Genomic DNA, 15,079 nt, shown 5'->3' on the forward strand with positions numbered 1-15,079 from the left:
GACACAATCTCTATTATTTTTTTCCTTAATGTCGTCACTTGTAAGGATAAAAATGGAATATGGGTTTTATTTATTTTTTCTGTCCCTCCAGTGGGGGGCGCTCTAGAACCTGTCATGCTGTGACGGAAACTAGAAGGAAATCCAATTACTTCTCCAGAAGTGATTACTGTAGCGAATATACTTGTCGGATAGTTAACCTGACTTCTGCAACACTTAACATTACCCGCGTGTCTCCTATAGTTGGCGAATGCCTCTTTTTAATCACAGCCGTGGTACAAAAAGCTTTTCAGATGACTTGATCTGAAACGTCTCAGTAGGAACGCTGCCTTTGTAAGGTTATTACTCACACATTAAATTTCATCTTGGCGCAGTTTATTTTTCTGATGGCAGAAAAATCAAGAGAATCGGACTCCTTATTAGGTCGAATCTCTGTTCTTAGGTCTAATTTCTGTAATAAAACCTGATTTATTTGAAATTAACACAGATAATTAAAATTATATATGTTTAATCTATGCAGATTTATACAACGAAGAGTGATTTAGTCAATTAAGAGGAAGACAAAAATGAGTGTTTTATAATCCACAATGATGGATTTTTCAGGAGTGTTGTCAGTTCTGCTCCATTTAAAACCATTTATCAAGTTGGAATGAGTTGCAAAAAATTTCTCATTCGAGAAGAATTTGCAGCTGATTTAATTTTTTTTAAATATATAGATTTTGCATCAAAATCCGCTCCAAATTCCATCCGGAATCTGCTTTTTTTTTTTTTTTTTTTTTTCTGCTTTTTTTTCTGCTTATTAAAATTGTTTTCAAAAGGAAGCAGTGCCGAAAAAACAAAAAGCGCACAGCTCGATATTCCCTCGGATTCTACAGCTGATACACCCGCACAACCTGTAGCATTGCTGCTGATTAACCCCATTGTTTCTGAGGTTCATCCCCTGGCGGAGAGTTGAACTCGGCTTTGGCATTCCGACATGGGGTATACAGGGCTGGAATTTGAAGAGGAGTCCAAGAAGGCCTCAGATTCCTTGCCAGATTCCCAAGTTATTTCCCTACAGTGGCCGCTACTCTGTTGATATGATTCCACAGAGAAGACATTTTAAGGGAATTTGTTAACTCTAAAATGCCCCCCAAACAATAATAGTGTTGTGTGGCCACAAACTGATGAAGCAGTACATTGATCATCTTTATATGGAGATGCAAGTGCACTAGGGGCCGGCCTGACTCGCCATATTTTCCTATAGACTATTGAAAGTGCTTTGGGTCTCTTCTGGAATCTCCTCCTCCCCATGAAAAGATGACCATCTGTGTTTATCTTATTGATTTGTAGCTACTGAAATGACTGCTCCTATTAAAGACCCTTACACTGCATTATCATTAGTATGAAAGTCATTTTGGACCACACAGTGTGCACCCGGTGTCGGAGAAATCGATGCTGTCAGTTTCTGCACCCATTTTCTTGCACTGGCAGAACAGGGGTGCCTTATAGCTCAGTGTCATCAGTGGGTGTTAAGGGATGCCCCCCATCCAGCACAAGGCTTTGGCGGTCTTCCTCACCGCGCAGTGATGACTGTGACCTGTAAGGCCAGCCATTCTGACAGTGGAGGGCTGCCGGTGCTGAAATTAATGGCATTGAAAGCTCTGGAACTGGGGCACATAAGGCTTGGTTCACATCTGCGTTCAGTATTCCATTCAGAGAGTACACTTGGGGACCCACCCAAACAGAATACCGAATGCATTAAAAAGTGGTGAGCAATGAAAGCTCATAGACCTCATAGACTATAACAGGGGTCCATGTGCTTTCTGCACGGTGTCCATACGAGTCATGCAGAGAAAAAAGTACTTTGAGAACTACTTTCCTCTTTGCATGCAGAAAACACACGGACCCCGTTATAATCTATGGGGTCCATGTACTTTCATTGCTCACCACTTTTTAATGCATTCGGTCTTCTGTTCAGAGGTCCACAAGTGGACTCTTTGAACAGAATACCGAACGCAGATGTGAACCAGGCCTAACAGCAAAGCTGACAGTGCACTGACTTCACCACCAGGGTTAGAGGACATGAAAGTTCCTTTTTAAAGAAAATACATGGGGTGCTCCAGTCTGCCATATTAAGAGCAACCTTTTGTTAGAGGTTCTTCACCCTGATTTGGATAGTGATTGTCTTTGAGATCCGATCCCTTTAAATATTTATGATTTTGCTAAGTAATTAAAAATGCAAAACAGGCAAATCCATCTGCACTGCAATCCTTCGAATAATTTATTTAGTAGAAAGCCGATCCTCTGTACAGAAAGAGGCAGACACTCGCCAATGTAGTACAAACATTCTTTGTTATAATGCCAATAATTTCCTGAAATCAGCTGGAAAGTTGACAACCATCCATCATCGGGGAAATTTGTTGAAACACGAGGAAAGAAATCAAGAAAGATGACACGGTACATGATTGGGTTTGAGATTTGGGAGATCGCTGCAGGGAGGGTTCATTTAATCAAATCAATTGAAGCATGTCAATCTGTGTAAATGATTCCCGTCCCCAGTACCATTATGCTAAGTGTTTTTTTCCAGATGTAATATAATGGTACAGTTTTTCTTCTGGATAATTGTGATATTGGCAAAATTAATGAGAAAGTTTTGCATATTGATAAAAGTTGCCTGAAGGCGCTCGTTACAGACTTTATATTGCTTATAGATATAAGGCTATGTTCACACTACCGATATTACCGATATTGCTGTCACCCGTCATAGGGAGCCCCCACTGTCTACATCCATTCCAGTTGAACAGAATGTAAAAACACGAATGACACAGTAATGTTTGTTTGCTTTTTAAGGCGGGTTCACATCTGCTCCCGGTCTCCAGTATAGCCAATCTGTCCGGTTTCCATCTTCTGTCCCGCTAAACTGGACAAGAGACAGAAACTCGGCGGTCAACTTTCAAACCCATTCATGTGAGCGTCTTCTGCTTGTCCACGGGCACACCGTCAAGTGCAAAAGGAACTGCCGTGGTCACACATCTGGCCATCCACGGCAGTTCCTTTTGCACTTGAGAAAGGGCGTTCTGTGCCCAAAACGCGTTGTGCTGAACTCTAATAAAGTGGTTGTCTTACAATCCGGTGAAGCACGGTCCTTTGTCTTGGTCCCTGCATATTTCATCTATCTCTTAGATGAGCCAACAGCTCTATGTCCATTCTGTAGCTTCCCCTGCAGGTTCCTTACATGAGGTCCATGCTGAGAGTGCATGACTTGGTGAGGGAACACGCAGGATGGACACCATGCTGCCTCCATCTCTACTGATCCATGCAGGAGCTGGTGGACATGTCTTTGACTATTGACGCTCACTGTGCATAGGGTAGTCTGAGATGTTGGCAGCCCATTCATCATAAACTAAAAGGAGATATCAAATCTGAGGATCTGAAGCAGAAAGATGAAAGAAGTCTTAGGGAAATGTATATGTCTATAAAAATTGAGGTTCTTGCAAAGTTACTTGCTTGAATCATCCATGGAACATTCTAGTAAGTTGTACAAGATAACCAAGATACTTTGTGCAAACAATCTTATGAATTCCCTTCGCTTTCTTTGTTGAAGTCTCTGTGCTGAAAGACTTGTTTGATGATCTGTAGATTTGCTTAGAAGAAGAACTGAAGCTGTGAAGGCCATAAGTGCAGATGTTGGCCTTGTATTATTCATTGGTCATAGCTCTGTATGCCCTGCTGTCAGAGAGGCGCTTCAGTTCTTATCTACATTTTGTAAAAGAGACAATGGAATAACATTAAGCGTTCCGGGGACGCAGAGCGTTTGTACTGGTCAAATATTAATGTACTAAATTCACAACTGTCCTCAACATCTATAGGAAATCGTTACTTTGTCTTACCATTTGCCCCGGCCACAACGGGCGTTCAGTGAATTGTAATGAGTTTCTTGTATTACAGACTCCTGGCTAATAGGTTTGCAGATGCCATGTTATCTGGATTAGAAGTTTTCAGGGCTCTGATGATCAGCATTTTAGGTTTAGGTTTTTCTTTCTATTGCATACATTTCTAATGATAACTGGATGTGATCTAAACACCAAACATCTAAAATGCATGGAATTAAGAATTCATGATGGATAACGAAGGAACAATAAAGAATTTTTTTTTTAATTGAACATTCGTATTGAATAAGACCTCTCGTACCAGTATAGTGATAACACTTGTTAAGGGTTTATGGTCTGCACAGTAATACATTTGCTCGGACAGTTATTTGAGATCCAGGGACACTTGGAAATATTCTAAACTAGAGACCCAGCACAGTCATAAGAATATTAACAAAGATAACCGGTGGAGCATAATTGATTACATATACATGAAGGGCAATATCAATTCATGAAACCAACATATCTAAATTGCATATATCAAATAAGTGATATCAATTCATTAAACCAACACATAGTGAATAAGGGCATAATGGTGAAAAAAAAAAATATATACATACAAAAAGTCTATGGAACTGCCAAATCCATGGCCTAGAGGCCCGTGAAAAATACCGCGGTGTGCAAGCAGCCACTAAGGATACCAGACAGGTTTTATCAGTGCATGCGTGCGTGTACATGCATGTGATCCATGTGTATGTATGCGTGTGTGCATGCAAGTGTGTGGTCCGTGTATATATATATATATATGTGTGTGTGTGTGTGCGAGCACACATGTATGTGTGCATGCGTGTGATCCATGTTTATGTATGCGTGTGTGCATGTACGTGTGGTCCATGTATATGTGTGCGTGTGTGTATTTGTGGGTGTGCACACGTGTGATCCATGTGTATGTATGCATGTGCGCGTCGGATCCATATGTTTCTGCGTGCACAGAGTAAGTGTCCATGTGTGCGTTAGTTGTGAGTGAGTACGCATGTGTTCTGTTTGTCCGTGTGTAGTGTGCATCCATCTGAGTGTCTTTGCGTGCATGTGTGGTCCATGCGTGTGTGTGGCATTTGTGGGTTGGTGTTTGTGTGGTGTGTTGTGGTATTTGTGTGGTGTTGTGCTTGTGGTTTGGTGTATGTGTGCTGTCTGTGTGATGTTCATATGGTGTTTGTGAAATGTTTGTGTGTTGTGTGTACTGGTGTGACCACTTTAGCTGCTCCTCTTTGGCGCCGTCGCTATAATCCGTCCCTGTCAGTCACAACTGTTGTTTTCCTCTCAGCGCTTTCACTTTCACTTTTCCCCATTATATGTATAGGGCCTAAATTTAGGGGCCCCAATCTCATGGCGGGGGATGCTAGCGAGATGTAACGTGCGCAGTATTCTGCTCCTGTTGGTGGAGAGGGGGCGTGCCAAATTTCACCCAAATCGGGCGAGAACTTTGGGTTTGTATATAGCAGACTACTACAGAATTTGAGTTATATATATATATATATATATATATATATATATATATATATATATATATATATATATAGCTTGGGAAAGGAATTTACAAATGTACAGTAGTCCTGCCATTATTGGACAATGGAGATCAGTCCCTGGGCTTCCCAGTTACATAACTAGGCCTTCTTTTACCCGGGCATAGATTCACTATGGATAAGCCTCATGTCTACAGTAGATACCATGACTCCAAGTAGAGAGAATTGGTACCCAACGCCATCTTGCCTCTAGCGTTGCCAGTAGGTGATGCGGTCATCCCACTTGTAGGATTATACCATCTCTTCTCTTTTTTGCCCCAATTTATTTCTTGTGACTGTCAGTCTAGTGTATAGGACTGTATGCCTTGCTACATGAGTGATCTGAACCAATTATTGGAGGTACATAGGTATTTACTAGGTATTTCTTCAGCCAGGACATAGATTGTGTGTTATCCCTCCCCTTCCCCATAAAACATAAGTTAATATACATACATATAGATATTCATTCCCTATATACACATATATATGTACAATGAGTAAAAATTCTATGGATTGGTGGGTACTGCTAATTTAATATAGGGTAGCCAAAAGTAACACATTTCAGATTAATAAAAAAGACACAACATAAAAATATGAAATATAATATAAAAAGGACACAACATAATAACGTCCACACAAAAATACCCAAAAATTACTTTATTCCATATTAAAAACACAAACAAGTTTAAATGTATCAAAAAAGAAAGACATGGCTGCACATCCCAATCTTATACATTGATCTAGTGCTTCTCCGCAAATTTTATAATACCCAACATGAGGTTCTTAGTATACATATTGATCAGTGCGCATAAGCCCACTAGCCACTTCACGGCGACCTCTTTATAGTGGGTCCCTACTCTACTGGGCGCGGCGCCGCACAGCGACCGCCACAACCACAACACAGCACCCGCAGGGCAAGTGACCCAGTGGCCCGGCAACACCCCTGTCACCAAACCAAGCTCCCAGGCTCTGGGCTGTGCCGCCCCACGGGCACAGTGCCAGAGAAGCAGCAGACACCATGCAGCCCCGCACCTGGGCTGACTGGGGCAACATGGTAAGGTGAATTTTTGAGATCTGTTCACACGGTGCGGGGCTGCGTGGTGTCTGCTGCTTCTGTGGCGCTGTGCCCGTGGGGCGGCGCGGCCCAGAGCCTGGGGGCTTGGTCTGGTGACAGGGTTGTTGCCGGGCCACTGGGTCACTCGCCCTGCGGGTGCTGTGTTGCGGTTGTGGCGGTCGCTGTGCGGTGCCGCGCCCAGTAGAGTAGGGACCCACTATAAAGAGGTCTCCGTGAAGTGGCCAGTGGGCTTATGCACATTGATCAATATGTATACTATGAACCTCATGTTCGCTATTATAAAATTTGCTGAGAAGCATTAGATCAATGTATAAGGTTGGGATGTGCAGCCATGTCTTTTTCTTTTTTGATACAAACAAGCTTAAAAACCACCTAAACGTACAAATAAAGACCCGGATTTTACCTGAAATAAAGGTGATCGTGACTACATATTCAATGACAGTAATTCATAACCAATATAGCAATCCCTCAAAGTCACATGTAAATATAGCCTAGAAATGTAACAAGTAGAATAATGTGACAACAATACCTTCAATAAATGATTTCCTTCATTTCTGCTTTTAATAGATTTTAAGCTTGTTTGTGTTTTTGGCAGTGGAATAAAGTGACTGTTTTTGGTAGTTTTTGTGCCCTTTAGTATGTTGTGTCATCTTTTATTAATCCGATGTCCAATGAGACCTAATAGAAACCCCCTTACACCGGGCCTTACAAATCAGACTGCGGAATATGTGTTACAATAACCAGACGGGTAATACGCAGCGGACCGGTTACATCCCGGTGCCCATGTGGGCCCCATCTGTCTCCTATCTGTCTCCTATCTTTAACCATCTAATCCATCACTAGATTTCCTTTTCTCTTTCTTGGATAGTAGCTTAAAAGGTCAAACAATTTTGCCTTCTTGCATTAGACGCTAAATACAATAAGTGAATCCTTTAATCCCTCTGTACGAGATCCTTTGTGATGATCGTGCTCGAGTGGTGTTCACACTGATACCCCTCAGGCTTAATACCTTCAAAACAATATGACCTCCAAGAGCAGAATTGGGTTGTGCACTTTATCACCCTGTGATCAGCAGCTATCAATGAGCGCTAATGGCCGCTGACTGCTATTGAACTTGACAGGGAATGACAAGATGAGGAATCCTATTGGGCGCGGACCAGCCCTCCAGCATTAGCTTACACAATTGCATTGTTGTGTCTGATAAAGGTCGATGGTACAGCCTTGTGAAATCAGATTATCCACTCTGGATTTATCTCTTTCCTTGTTTGTTCTGCAGATGATGAATGTAACTAAAGAATACTGCTTGGAGATCGTGGAGAAATTCGAGCCTTGCCCAGAGAACAAGAAGGAAGGAGTCTTGGGGATCGATGGTATGTACATAGCTATGGTGTATGGCCATGCACCTCATTACTTGTATCACATAGTCCTTGTATTATTAGCATGCAGCGCGCCAGATGGTGTCTCATTTAGTTTCCCAGCATGCTTTTCTGCTAGGATTACTTCTTGCATAGTAGCCAAAATCTGCCGATTGACAACCCAATGTGTTGTCGGATACTCAAGATCCGCTATTATATAATACTCTTACGTATGTCAAAACTATTATATAAAACCGTATATACTGTATACAGTGATGTGGATGATCTGCTCTCAATCCCAATGGAAATGTATGGACTGTATTACACAGTGCACAGAGCTCCATCACTTTACTGCTATTGTCTATGGGCCCATGCACTGACTGCTTGCACCGCTCTGAGTAAGGGCAATCCAATCCAAAGGAGTGCAGTGTTTAGTTCAGTGCTCCTGCCCCTGTGTTTAGTGACTGGTTTGAATACAGAAGTAGCGCCACACCTGGATTGTGTCTGGTATTGCAGCCTTGCTCTTTTCATCGGGCAGGCGTGGCGCTATTTCTCAGAGAACACAGACATCTTCTTCTTATTCTGGTACTCCTCTAATGGTGGCCGCAGGCACCCTACATTTTATCAACTAAAATACTTAAGGGGCCCATAAGGTGTCTTTTTCCAGTATGTCGAGACTGGTGCCATAACCGATCCATAGTACCTGGGGAGTTTGGTACACGTGTGGCAATGGGGTCCAGAAGCTTCAGGTATAGTCAGGCCAATTTGCAGCGACTAGACCTTGGCAATTTCTTCCCATTATGTTCTTGACTTTAAGAAGGTTTCTGATCTACAATCAGAAGATAAGCACAGATTAGAAAAGTCTTTACATTTTACAATCTGGTTTAAAAAAAATGGTGGCACATTCACTTTTAAGATCTTCTTTTGTAACGTATTGATAATCCTATAATTAGAATTTGGGTGGGTTCACACTACCAATATTGCAGTCCATCCACCACAGAACAAGAGCAATGGACATTAAATGATGCAGATGGAGCCCCTCCATTGGACGTCTGTCTGCAGTCACCCATGTGTAAAAAAACATGGTGGAGGCTTTCTTCCATTGTGCTTCCTTCCCATTCCATTGGAAGTACACATCCATTATGTTGGTTTTCCACTAGTCAATGGGACCGGACACAGAGAGACAATCTGTCAATCAATGTCATACACTTATATCCTGCACAGCTACATTATATTCTCTCTGTTCAGAAAATTCATGCTCTGATTTTATGGAAATTCTAAGTAGACCTTGAATGTGCGTCACAGAACATATTCCCCCCTACACTTAGTAGAGTTCTCAGATATGTTTTATGCAGCCTAATAACGTTGAAAGAGCATTTTAATGCAGACGCAGAATTACTAGGAGTCCTCTGAAGTGTCAAAGTAATGAGGACACCAGCGTGTAGAAGATCCCATTACCCACTGTTATAAATGTATATATTACTGTATGTATAGGGTAGAGAGATAAGAAACGTGTACCCATCTGGTTACTTCTGAATACTTTGGGAATCCACTTCCTTTAGGCCATGTACACTCTAATTTGCGAGCTTGTCCAATATGGCTATACTCATGACTATATGGCTTTACCAGTGCGTAAGATCAAAGGTAGGCAAAATGTAAAACCTATGCACTGCGCTGCGCCTTCAAGGAAGTATTCTGATCAGATTGTTAGGTGTTCGGCCTCAGAGATCTCCCGATTGACAAAATTAAGGATCAAGGCTAGGACCCCCACTCTATTCAAGCTCCTCTTAGCTGCTGTCTTCCAGTGGGTGAGATAGGGTAACTCAGTCCTCTGTTATTACTAGTAGTTGGAGCCCCTTCGATTTAGCTTAAATGGATTCTACCATTAAACTACCTTTTTTTTCTAATGAACACGTCGGAATAGCCTTAAGAAAGGCTATTCGTCTCCTACCTTTAGACGTGGTCTCCACCGCGCCGTTCCGTAGAAATACCGGTTTTAACTGGTATGCAAATGAGCTCTCCGCAGCAATGAGGGCGGGCCCCAGCACTGAAAGGCCGATGAGCGCATCCCTATTGCTGCCCAGAGCTCTTTCCTGCGCCGCCTCCTTCTGCAGCAACTCCGCCTCTTCTGGCTTCTCTTGCTCTTGTAGTTCTATACAGGAGCATAGAGAGGCCACCCCAAAATGGCTGCCTGTCGGCTCCTGCATTGAACTGCAAGAGCAGCTACCAAAAAATGGCCACCGGCCGGCGGCCATTTTTGGGTAGCCGCTCTTGCAGTTCAATACAGGAGCCGACAGGCAGCCATTTTGGGGTAGCCGCTCTTGCAGTTCAATACAGGAGCTGGCCGGCGGCCATTTTGGGGTGGCCTCTCTATGCTCCTGTATAGAACTACAAGAGCAAGAGAAGCCAGAAGAGGTGGAGTTGCAGCAGAAGAAGGAGGCGGCGCAGGAAAGAGCTCTCGGGCAGCAATGGGGACGCGCTCATCGGTGTTTCAGCGCTGGGGCTAAAACCAGTATTTCTACGGAACGGCGCGACGGAGACCACGTCTAAAGGTAGGAGACAAATAGCATTTCTTAAGGCTATTCCGACGTGGTAATTAGAAAAAAAAGTAGTTTAATGGTAGAATCCCTTTAAAGAATCCCAATGCAGGAATCTGTCATTCACAGCCATTTTTAAGTGAGTCTGCTACCAGAAGCAAGTATGGCAGCCCTGCACATTAAGGTGACCCCCCAACCCATCTAACCATGCTTTCCCCTTGTGAATCGCTGCCTCTGTCGCAGAGAAAAAAACACTTGGCCAATATACAATTGATCTCTTTGCCACAACGAGGGTGTTGTCACTTAGTTCTTTGGAGCAATGGCAACACCTCATTGCTCCAAATAGTTAATTTGCATATTAAAAAAATTAACGCTATCTTGGCCAAGCAGGCAGTGATTCTCAAAGGGAAAATAATGTTTGATTCCGGTTACTCTTACCTATCTGTTGGGCTTGGTTCTGGTAATGGACTCCCTTTAAAGGCCCGGTTCTAGCGTAATGATGATTGCACTCTAAGACGCCCATGAAGCAGCTACAGTACGCAGCTCTGGAGAACATGGGCCGAACACTAGTTGGCATCACCCTTTCCTGTAATTGGTGGTGTCAACCTGGTTTTGGGATATCCTTTCCATGGGGACCACCATTTTGAATAGACTGACTATAAATCAGCTACGTGTTCTCTAATGTTTGGGTGTAGTGTAGTAGGAGCCCCATTTTCATCCTTGCCATGGCACCTCTGTGTGCCCCTGTATATAGCTTAGTATATCAGGATCACCTAATGACTTCCTATAGGCACTCAGCCATACCAGTAAAGTAAATGCATTTTGGTTTTCTTGCAATAATTTCTATAAGAACGGGTTTCGGATAGTGGTGTAAGTATACATGTATATCTCTCGGTGATTGATAGCGCCTGCCGCATGTTACATACCAGTGTACAAATACAGTTTGTGGGTCCAGCGCGGACGATTTAATAGCCGGGGGTGTAGGATAATAGACCCATTACGGGATAATACAAGAGAATCTGTATTGTTCTTGTGGTTCCCAATAAAGACAGTCATTTTTCTGAATAATAACTCTTCTATTGTTGTACAAAGTGACATGACAAGGTTATTGACCGGTGAAGAGCAAGGTTATAAACTTATCACAGAGAATGCATTACTAAAGGGAATTCATCACTTTGTCATTCGTGAAAAGTTTATCCATAAATCATTGGGAGGATCCATTTGGAATTGAGATTGTGTCTATGACAGATATTGAACCCTATACATGCTTGTGATTCATTGCTAACAGGTTTCACCAACTACATGCGCAGCCCAGCAGGAGATATCTTCAATCCGGAACATTATCAAGTGAATCAAGACATGACCTTGCCTCTAAGCAACTATTTCATTGCATCCTCTCATAACACCTACCTGATGGGTGACCAGCTCATGTCTCAGTCCCGAGTGGACATGTATGCCTGGGTCCTACAGGCTGGATGCCGCTGTGTAGAAGGTAAGGACCTGCAGAAATATGAAAATTGCATATGGCGGTTTCATGTATATGTATTGTTCTGAGCTTTTATATTACCATGTGTGCCATTGCACACAATAATCATATCTACATCATGCATGGATGGTGCAAAGAAACAAAGGACACCGAATTATACAAACAGTCATGGGTGAATCTTCTATCAAACTTGAGCCTGTAAATCCATAGACAAGGTGGATAAACACATAATAGGAATCTTGTCTGATATATATTAAGAGTTTCCATCCAGTGGTGGATATCAAAGGAAAAAGTAAGATGGGGTATATTTGATTCCAGTACGCCCAATCCTTTGATCTTTGAGGAAGTCTGTTCCAGAACCCAGCATATCAACTCAGCCCTGTACATAGCTAGGTGACCCTAACCTATCTATCTGATTCCCTTTAAGATGGATAAGTTACCATAGACAAGTCCCAGATCATAGAAAGTTCCGTCATTATTTCTCATATCCATTAGCACCCAATGAAGACAACAGACCGCCGATTAAACATGATCCTTCAATATTCTTTCAGAAACAGGACTACGCTTGTTATGACACTACTAGAGTTGAGATTTCTCTATCCTCAGATGTTAGACTGTAAACTGCCGACTGTAAACCAACATCTACGAACCTTAGCCTGCTCCTTTCCCCCCCTCCCCATTTGCCACCTACCTCTACGTATGGTTGGTTTGTTTGATTGATAGGTGGCATGACCACCAAAAAATACTTCCTTGACCGCAAGTTGTAGACAAGTCGCACGAATTGTCACCTAACTAAAGTCACCATGAAGTCCTCATCAAATGCAGGATTACACACAAACCGGTTCTCTGATCTTTATTTTCCCCAAAGCCCTCTTGACTAACTTTATTACACTGAGAAATTGTTGTGACCCTTGCCTTGGCTGAATGACCACTCGTCTTCAATGCACAATTTCTTGAAGGAAGCTGGAACCTGAAAAAGTCGACTTTTGAAGTCTTCCAGCTGTCTAAAAAACAGTATGTTCCTTTTCGATGTCTTTTGAAATCTAAGTGTACCTGCAGTATCTTGATGGAATAGGGAAGATCAAATAGTAGCAATAAAAGAAAATTCTTTGTTTCCAAGTCTGTGGGTGAGCTGGCTGACAATGAAACGAATGCTCCCATAAACTGAAGCCACACATCCAAAGTGTTTGTTTCCAGGTGACCCGCACATATCATCTTTTCCCAGCAAAGTGATAAAAGACTGAATGTATTTAAGACCGCTTTACTGTTTCAGAGTAAATCAAGTTTTCGTAAGAAAAATAGTCGCCTTTGTAGTTGAGCGAATGTTGGTTTAGCAGATCTCTGGGTAGTGCATGCGCCATGCTCATTTAGGAACGCTGTGCCGCTGCAAATATGAGACTATTTATCTACTGCTGGTGAAGGAATAATCTGATTTTCTGCACTTGCTAGAAATGTGCAATTATTCTAAGAAGCTATTTTTTATAGAAAAGTAGAAGTCACAGTTTTTATTACAGGCGTCTGAAATGTTCTGATATAACTTACTGTAATGAGATAGTAATGTACATCAGGCTGGCGTGTAGCATTCTTCTTATTGGAAGACTATACCATTTGTACAAATTTGTCATCCCCAATTGTCTAGTAGACATCAATTATGTAAACGCTATATCTTCTAGTTATGTTGTTGACTAGTAAAGTAACTTTGGACTGAACTATCCTGGTTGAAGCGCGGTTCCTTTCTTATGACCCATTGGTGGGTCTATTCCTAGTCCTTTCGGCATATTTGTAGTTATTAGAGATGAGCGAACAGTAAAATGTTCGAGGTTCGATATTCATTTTGAGTAGCCCCTCAATATTCAACTACTCGAATCGAATATCGAACCCTATTATAGTCTATGGGGGGAAAATGCTCGTTTCAGGGGTAGGCAACGTTCGATCAAATTATACTTACCAAGTCCACGAGTGAGGGTCGAGCTGGATCCTCCGAGAAGTCTTCTCCTTGCAGCGTCCCTGTGACATCTTCCAGCTCTGAATTCACTCTGCCAGGCATCGGGCCTGGGCAGAGCCGACTGCGCATGCCCGCACTACAAGCGGACATGCGCAGTCGGCTCTGCCCAGGCCTGATGCCTGGCAGAGTGAATTCAGAGCCGGAAGACGCCGCGGGGAAGCTGCACGGAGAAGACTTCTAAAGGTAGGAGAAGAACCAGCGTTGATTGGCCGACTTTATAGCATTCGGCCAATCAATGCTGGTTCTGCATCGACCCTTTACATTGCAATAGCGAGTGCAAGTACGAGTATTTCGAATACCGTAGTATTCAATCGAATACCTACTCGATCGAGTACTACTCGCCCATCTCTAGTAGTTATGTCAACATTACGATGCTCAACCAGAATAGAAGTCTGTCCAAATGCACCTAATAAATTGTCCCTGCGTAACTTATGAAGGGGGCAATAAAACCGAGGTAACAAGTCCTACCCCAGATCTTTAGGAACAATAAACTTCAGGTTTGTTGGAATTTATAACCATAGGAAGGTTTGTTTTAAGACCTCTGTCTACTATTGTGAACACCAGCTAGAACCTATGGGGTGTTGGCCTCTTATAGACTCTTCAGAAGATTATTTTGGTCATGTTGGTTCAGCACTAGAGTGACCACAAAGAATCTTTGATGCTGGACTGCCCAGAATGTCCGTGAATAACACAGATGACCATCTCATTTCAATGGAAGCACTGTAATACTCCTCTTACCCTGTGGGGGCGCAGGAAATGAAATAACCACATACTATCAGTTTATCTTGAGGGTCCTGGGAAAAAGAGAGGGAGAGTATATTGTGGACCCTTGTAACAAAAAATATTATTAAGTGGTTAAAGAGGTTTTCTGAGACCCCCACCAATCATTATTTCAAAAAGACCCAGAATTCGGATAAGCACCTTAGCCCAGTGGCGTAACTAGGAATGGTGGGGCCCCAAGGCGAACATTGGACACTGACCCCACACCAACAATCCCCCCTCCCCACACAAACTACATTTCTGCACACAATTATGCTTCATAATAGCCCTGTACACAGTATTGTGGCCCATAGTGGCACACACTATTATTCCCCATTTTAGACCACCCATGAACAATTATTATAATGACTGGAGACCAAAGGAAGGATACAAACATAAAAAGACACTGTTACTTGCCTCTCCCTGGCTCCGGTGCACTGATTTCAGCCATC

At 42.6% G+C, this 15,079-nt stretch overlaps 1 protein-coding gene across 3 annotated transcripts in view; it reads left to right on the plus strand.

The window, feature by feature from the left end:
* Nucleotides 1–15,079, plus strand: part of PLCH2 (phospholipase C eta 2) — a 441,994-nt gene that overhangs the window by 306,507 nt on the left and 120,408 nt on the right. For all 3 annotated transcript variants that reach the window (XM_075279623.1, XM_075279620.1, XM_075279621.1), the window contains exons 6-7: nucleotides 7,762–7,855; nucleotides 11,666–11,869. In XM_075279623.1, the coding sequence (XP_075135724.1) occupies nucleotides 7,762–7,855; nucleotides 11,666–11,869 (298 nt within the window). The remainder of the gene's footprint in view (nucleotides 1–7,761; nucleotides 7,856–11,665; nucleotides 11,870–15,079) is intronic.

Source organism: Leptodactylus fuscus, chromosome 6 (assembly GCF_031893055.1).
Source record: "Leptodactylus fuscus isolate aLepFus1 chromosome 6, aLepFus1.hap2, whole genome shotgun sequence".
NCBI lineage: Eukaryota > Metazoa > Chordata > Amphibia > Anura > Leptodactylidae > Leptodactylus > Leptodactylus fuscus.